Source organism: Orycteropus afer, unplaced genomic scaffold (assembly GCF_000298275.1).
Source record: "Orycteropus afer afer isolate SDZICR_OR568_19922 unplaced genomic scaffold, OryAfe1.0 scaffold00085, whole genome shotgun sequence".
Taxonomy (NCBI): Eukaryota; Metazoa; Chordata; class Mammalia; order Tubulidentata; family Orycteropodidae; genus Orycteropus; species Orycteropus afer.
Window position 1 is genome coordinate 9,792,828 of NW_006921672.1, and position 7,692 is coordinate 9,800,519.

Genomic DNA, 7,692 nt, shown 5'->3' on the forward strand with positions numbered 1-7,692 from the left:
TTTTATTTCTCTGAATCAATCCTTACATATTACTCTTATCCTATACTCTTCTCTTTCTTACCAACATATTCTACCTGGCATAGGCCTTCCTTTTAGGTGGAAAAGTTAAACTAAAAAAAAAAAAAAAAAGAAAGAAACCTCACTGCCATCAAGTTGATTCTGACTCATAGCAACCCCCATTGGGTTTCCAATGCAGTAAATCTTTATGGAAGTAGATTGCCCGGTCTTTTTTCTGCAGAGTGTCTGGTGGATTTGAACTGCCAACCTTCTGGTGAGCAGTCAAATGCCATAGGCACTACAATAATTCTAAATCCAGACAAGATATTGGTAATATGTGGGGACAATGGAAAGATTTACAAGAACTATGACTTATTGCTTCATTTTAAATTATTTTAAGAAGTACTCCAGCTAACTGAGAAATTAGTCAAAATTAAGAATTCCACTACAATGTAGATATGCTGTACAAAAAATGGTATCAAGAGAAGAAACCAGTAAAATTTAAAGATTCAAATATATGCTAGAATTAGTAAAGGATAAAACTCAGCAAAGATGGCTTAAACATAACAACAGAAGTCCAAAAGTGGTAAGCTAAGGTCAAAAACAAAAATAGTGTAACGTATTTTATTGTGATAAAGGGAAAATATAAAATTAAAATATTCATGAATGTTTATGTGCCACATAGTACAGCATATATAGTGTGCAAAAAAACCAAACTCACTGCCATCAAGTCAGTTCTGACCCATAGCGACCCCTCCTTCAGGTTCTGACATGGTATCTCTATAAAAGTAGATTGCCCACTCTTCCTCCAAGGAGTGGCTGGTGGGTTTGAACCACCAGCCTTCTGGTTAGCAGCAAATGCCTTAGGCCACCAGAGCTCCTTTATATAGTATACCATAAGAAAACAAACACAGTTTTTGAAATACAGAGAAAACATCAGGCATAATAGCTTGAGGCTCTGACACATTTTTCAGGCCTGGGCACTTGAAGAATACTGTGCTGAGAAGTGTCCTTTGTAGGGCAGTTACTGTCTTGGAATAAACGTAGGAGTGAAACTTAAATCCAGTGATACGATTCTTTTATCACATTACTAATTTACAAATAGGTTGCCTCAGTTTTGTGCTGTCTTTGTTTCCATTTTTATTGTCTTTTCCAACTAAAAGTTTTTGCCTAATCCTAAAACGTTCAGACCTTGAACCTACTGACCTCACTTGGATAGAGAAGAGAAACTCTTGAAAGGACACAGGAAATCCAACTTACATGGAACTCACAATGGAAAAAGGAATTGCAGGCTTATAGAGGAGACATAAGCAGCTGAGTGACTTCATGCCAGGTCATTATTAAGTGGACTAAAAAATATTCTTTGCATGTGTCATAGTTAGAAGTGCATACAAACTCTCAATTGGAGTTTAATAGAGCATAGATGGATGAATGTCATTAATGTGTCTGTCATGGCAGGGTTTACAGTCATCAGCAAAAGACCACACACACACACACACACACACACACACACACACACTAACAGCACATGCAAAATGCTTTACTCACGTACAGAAGAGACAGAGAGAGATCAGTTTCATTCATGGGTACCAGTCTACTATGGCCAACAGGCTCATCCCACATATGGCCAGTGCAGGGCAGATGGTCTTCATTCACCCCTTCTTGTGCCATAGTACAAGAGACCCCATTCCCCCCCCCACTGGGAACAGATATAGCAGTGGGCTTGGCCAGGTTCATTGGTACCCATGCATGTGCAAGAGATAGAGAAAGTTCCTGTGTGCCCAGAAGGAACAGGGAGAGAGAAGGTGATCCAATTCCCAGCCTCCTTAGCAAATATTCTGGCACAGAGCTTTTACTTAGGTAACCTGGATGGGAGCCTTTTAGGCAGACCTTTCCCCACAACAATGTTGATCCAGCCCCTCAAAAACAGGACCCAACCAACGTCTACTTAACTTCCATTACCTTCCTTCCCATAACTGACATGTACCATCCATCATACTCACTGGTTTCCCACTGCATCTGCAATGTCACACTGAGATCCCTGGCTCCTGTCTTCTCATAGCTTCCATCATATTTAGTCTCATTCCATGAATTTATCCTGACATGCCCTCCTCCTTAAAATGACCATAATATTTCTTGGTACCTTTTCTAATAATAGTAATAATTACCTTCATAATATAAGCACTCTTCTGTCATCTGATCCTCTCCTTCACTTTGTCTTGTGTGTTTGTGAGTTATACTTATTCCCCTGAATTTTCAGACTTGACACATTTTATTTCTCTGAATCAATCCTTACATATTACTCTTATCCTATACTCTTCTCTTTCTTACCAACATATTCTACATGGCATAGGCCTTCCTTTTAAATCCAAGATCTCATTGTGAGTTACCTAAGGGTGCAAAGACCCTGCCAGGTGATCCATAACTCACTAGAATACCAAAGAAGTTCTTGTTTTCTCTCAATAGACTTGACAGCAAGTCAAGTGGGCAATCTGGTTTGGGGAAAAAAATAATTCTTTGGCTTTGGTTTATATTTGCAGAATCAGTTTTCTTTGTTCATGTGACAGAAATTCAAACTTAACTCCAAATAAGTAATCAACACTAAAAAGTAACAAAGGACCACAAATGTTTCTGATACCAAGACAGCAAATATTTATTGAGACGTAGTTACTCAATTAGACATAATTCATTGCGAAGGTCAAGCCATGCACAGCGGTCATAGACTAGGAACCTCTTCCAATTGAGAAGTGTAAACATTTGGCACCTGGATGAATATCAGGGCAATAGACAGAGAACTTGGAGTTTTGTGTGGTATTTAGTTTAAATTGTTGCTTTTTAAATAGTTGCTTGATAGCATGACCAGCACATGTCATATGTTGGTCATGCACATGTCAACATAGTGACAGTTTAGAACAAGGCCAGGTGCTGTGAAGAAAGGAAATATGAATAAGACTGCTATATTGGCATCATGATGGGTGACTCAGGGCTGGTGATCACGAATGAAGTTCAACAGCAAGAAGATCCACAGCAGCTTGGGCGACAGCAGGTGGTACGGCAGCAGGTAGTCTGGCAGCAGATTGGACGACAGCAGCTGGGACGGCAGCAGGTGGACACACAGCTGGGGCGGCAGCAGCTGGGACGGCAGCAAATGGGTCTGCAGCAGCTGGGTCTGCAGCAGCTGGACACACAGCAGCTAGGACGGCAGCAGGTGGACACGCAGCTAGGGCGGCAGCAGCTGGGACGGCAGCAGGTGGACACACAGCTGGGGCGGCAGCAGCTGGGACGGTAGCAGGTGGACACACAGCTGGGACGGCAGCAAATGGGTCTGCAGCAGCTGGACACACAGCAGCTAGGACGGCAGCAGCTGGTCACACAGCTAGGGCGGCAGCAGCTGGGACGGCAGCAGCTGGACACAGAGCAGCTGGGTCTGCAGCAAGTGGTCCTGCAGCAGGTGGTCCTGCAGCAGGTGGTCTGACAGCAGCTGGGTTGGCAGCAGGTCTCCTGGGAGAGGCCTTGACCACAGCCCTGGTCAGAGCAGACAGAGCCACAACAGGAGTTGACCATGGTGTCAGAGGGTGGAGGTTCTGGGTGTGTTTCCAGGAGATTGAGGTTCTGGAGTTTGGGAGTCTTCCTACCCTATGTCCCCTTTTATACTCCATTGAGGAAACCTCTTCCTTGTTATTGTTTATACTATTACAGAAGCAATTATCAAATTAGATAATTGTAAGTATTTTTCTTGCAGAAGTGAGATAGGATGCATCTTTCTTGTCTGTGATGTGTATTGAGTCTAATCTTTCCTTCCAAATAAAGCCTTCTGTTTTTTTCCTTGTGTGTATCATCTAATTTTCAAAGTCAGCTCTGTTATCCAATTGGCTGGCATGTCACTGGCAGTTTGTTGTCAGATATCCATGTGTTTCCTTTTCAGTCATTAATCAACACACAACAGTTGGTGCTGCAGCTTGGGAAAATCAATGGGAATGAACTTATTCCCATTTCAGAATGTTGGAATGGGGGCTTGGGTGGAAAAGGGAGAGGCCGACTCCTGAGAAAGGGGATAGCTGTAGGTGTAGGCTGGTACTTAGTGAGTTAGGGGAAGGCATCACAAGCAATGCATTTTGGCATATTTCCTCATGTCACCAACCTATTCTTATCGATAGGATCACTCTATTTAGGAACCAAGATTGCATGTGACATTATCATCTCTTTTTTTATTTTTCCTGAAATAACTTCTTGTGGTATAGTGCCTAAGGCATTTGACTGCTAACCAAGAAATCTCTAGTTTTAATAAGTTGCCCAGGAAATTCTGGGAAGGTGGCAGGGAGAGTCCACCGGCTTGACTCTGTTCCAACTCCTTACTGATTCAATTTAATGAATAAGAACATGGCCTAAAGGCAAATGCTAGAGACTGTCTTCTCACAAAGATGAAACAGGAGTTGGGCTCTGTCAAATGTGACATAATGAGCCACTTATTTTTACAATGAGGTGGGAGAGACCAAAGACTTAGTGAGACAACCACAGGGAGGAGGAAATCACAGTTTCTGGTGGAGTTTATATGTCAAATAATTGACCTTGCAGCTGGATGGGAGTGGCTACTGACTTGAGCCACATGGACACCCAGCACACAGGGAGGCATGCCTCTGTCTGCTTGCTGCCTGCTTGGAGATTTCACTGATTCTCAGTGCCCTTAAGGGAGGTGTACTAATGAATACAGCTGCTTCTCTTCCATCCAGTTGAATAACTTTAACTGAACATACTCAGCCAAGCCTGTGAGCATACTAAAACCAAGCCTATTTTCTTCACAAAAGTCCCATTTCTTTTTCTTTCTCTGCTTTGTACCACTTCCAGAGAGACCAGCATCCTGGTCAGTGTGAAGCTCAGTAACTCTGTCCTGACATGAAAGGCAAGGAATGGCTTAGGCTCACTAATGGGAAAAAGAGTAAGCTGAACAGCAAGAAGCTACTTAAAAAAAAAAAAAAAAAAAGTGTCTCCTACCAAGCAGGTCCAATGGAAAAAAAATAGAAGTGATTTAAAATTTTTTGTTTTTCATGAGAATTCTTTGGAAAGTTCAAGACATGAATGCAAGGAATATTTGGAAGGAAAATAAAAAAGAATTTTAGAAATCCAAAATATATTCCAAAGTTCCATATTTTAAAACAGAAGAAGTGAAATTATAATTTATCTAAACTGAATTAACAATCTAGAGACATAAAATAAAACTATAACATAGAGTGTTATATGGGAGATTTTTTGGACCAGGTCTGGAAAGGAAAACATATCATTGGCTGGAACACAGTGAAGCAGATGCAAGAGGTGTTGGGAAATGTAGTCCCTGACTGGGGGCTACTTCCAAGAGGTAGTTCTACACAATACAAGGGAGGAAGGAATGTTTGGTAGATAACTAGCCAATTATTCATGTGAATAAGCAGAGAATTATTGATATGAAAGGGTTGATGAAAAGTATTCCAGGGCATGCAAGGATCCAGAAAGTACTTGGTTCCACAATTAACACCAATGGAAGCAGCTGTCAAGAAATCAGATGACATATTGCTCTGGGAAAATCTGTTGCAAAAGACCTCTTTCAAGTGCTGAAGAGTGAAGATAGCTCTTTGAAGATTGAGGTCGCCTAACCCAAGCCATGGTATTTTCAGTCGCCTCATATGCATATGAAAGCTGGACAATGAATAAGGAAAAGACCAAAGAGCTGATGCTTTTGAGTTGTGGTGTTAGCGAAGAATGCTGAACGTACCATGTACTGCCAGAATAACTAAGAAATCTGTCCTGGAAGAAGTGTAGTTGGAATGCTCCTTGGAGGCAAGAATGGCCAGACTTCATCTCACCCACTTTGGTCATGTTGTCAAAAGAGACCATTCTCTGGAGAAGGACATCATGCTTGCCATAGTGGAGGGTCAGCGAAAAAGGGGAAGGCCCTCAATGAAATGGATTGACACAGTGGCTGCAACAATAGGTTCAGGTTTAGCAAGGCTTGTGCTGGCGCAGGCCCAGGCAGTGTTTTGTTCTGTTGTACATGTAATCGCTATGAGTCAGAGCCAACGGCATCTTACAGCAACAACATATCCTTTCTGTAAAATTGCTTGAAGTTCTCCAGCCATGAAACTAAAACATAAAATACCTGACAAAGTGTACAAAAAACAGTGCATTATTCGTATTTTTTAGAATATCTGTATCTATGCATAAGAAGTTCTGGTGGCATAGTAGCTAAGGCATTTGACTGTTAACCAGAGGTAGATGATTCAAACCCACCAGCTTTTCTGAAAGGAAAATGAGGCAATCTACTTCCATAAAGATTTACTACCTTGGAAACCCAATGGAGGTTGCTGAAATGACAAAATTATAGAAATGGAGACAGATCAGAGGTTGTTGTGAGTCAAATCAACTTGATGGCAGTGAGTTTGAGGTTTTTTTGGTTTATATCTATGAAATTCTTATTTATTTAAAAGCAAAAGATTTTAAATGACTGTGTTGGATGAAAAGCTGGATTTAGAAGCCACAGCTTCAGAGTAGCTCCTTTGTAGTGTATCTCTTCAAACAACATACTCATCTTTCTGCTTTCCAACTCTGTCCTTTGTTCTTGCATCCAGCATGGATGTGATCCCCTTCCTCATGAGCAAATGAATAGTTTAGGCATATCAGTATCTTAATTCAAGACTAATTCTTTGGAGTCATTCTCTTCCTGTGTAAGATTTGCATTTTTCTCCTCTAAGCCAAAGGTGCAGTGGTTAAGTGCTTGGCTACTGACCTAAAGGTTGGAGGTTCAAACTCACCAGCTGCTTCATGAGAGAAAGATGAGGCAGTCTGCTTCCATAAAGATTACAGTGTTGGAAACCTTCAGTGGGTGAATGGTTAAAAAAAAACAAAGGTCCATCCACACCATGGGCCACCACTCAGCAATAGAAAGGAATAAACTATTGACACACAAAACCATCTGGATGAACCTACAGAGAAGTTAGCTGAGTGTGAGTAAGACAATCTGAAAACATTACCTACTGTATGATTCTGTTTATATAACGTTCTTGAAATGACAAAATTATAGAAATGGAAACAGATCAGTGGTTGGCAGAGTTAAGGAGGAGGTAGAGTGTGGCTATAAAAGGGCAACGTAAGGAATTCTTGTGGTACTGGACGTATTCTACACCTTGATTGGTATAAGGAGTAATAAAATGAAAATAGAAAGTTAAAGAAGAACAAATGGGACTATTTTTATGGACTGCAAACTGTTGGAAATAAAGGAACAAAATCACAGTTGTCCTGAGATGGCTTTAACAGATTTCTCAATCCTTGCAATTTGAAACATGTGTGTGAGTGGTGTGTGTGTGTGTGTGTGTGTTAACTAGAGAGGAATGTTGCAATGAGAACTTTCATGAGACAGTAATTACTGTTAGGACAAGAGACTAATAAGAGATTGAGTTTAAGGATGAGATTTTCTTTAGAGTTATTGTTGTTGTTAGGTGCCATCAAGTCATCTTCTATGCATAATGACCCCATGTACAGCAGAATGAAACACCCCCCAGTCCTGTGCCAGCTCCACGATCCCTGCTATACCTGAGCCTATCGTTGTAGTCACCGTGTCAATCCATTTCATTGAGGACCTTCCCCTCTTTCATTGACCCTCCACTTTACCAAGCATGATATCCTTCTCCAGGGAATGCTCCCTTTTTACAACATGACCAAAGTAGG

At 41.2% G+C, this 7,692-nt stretch overlaps 1 protein-coding gene across 1 annotated transcript; it reads right to left on the minus strand.

Annotated features, from left to right (window-relative positions):
* Nucleotides 1-3,003: 3,003 nt before the first annotated feature.
* On the minus strand, nucleotides 3,004-3,561 carry LOC103198010 (keratin-associated protein 4-3-like). The gene has a single exon (XM_007942096.1). It carries the CDS (start codon nucleotides 3,559-3,561, stop codon nucleotides 3,004-3,006), a length of 558 nt encoding a protein of 185 aa, XP_007940287.1.
* Nucleotides 3,562-7,692: the final 4,131 nt, after the last annotated feature.

What these genes read in the sequence shown, in the direction of transcription:
- LOC103198010 (XM_007942096.1), bottom strand. Translation starts at nt 3,561, where the DNA reads ATGGTCAACTCCTGTTGTGGCTCTGTCTGCTCTGACCAGGGCTGTGGT.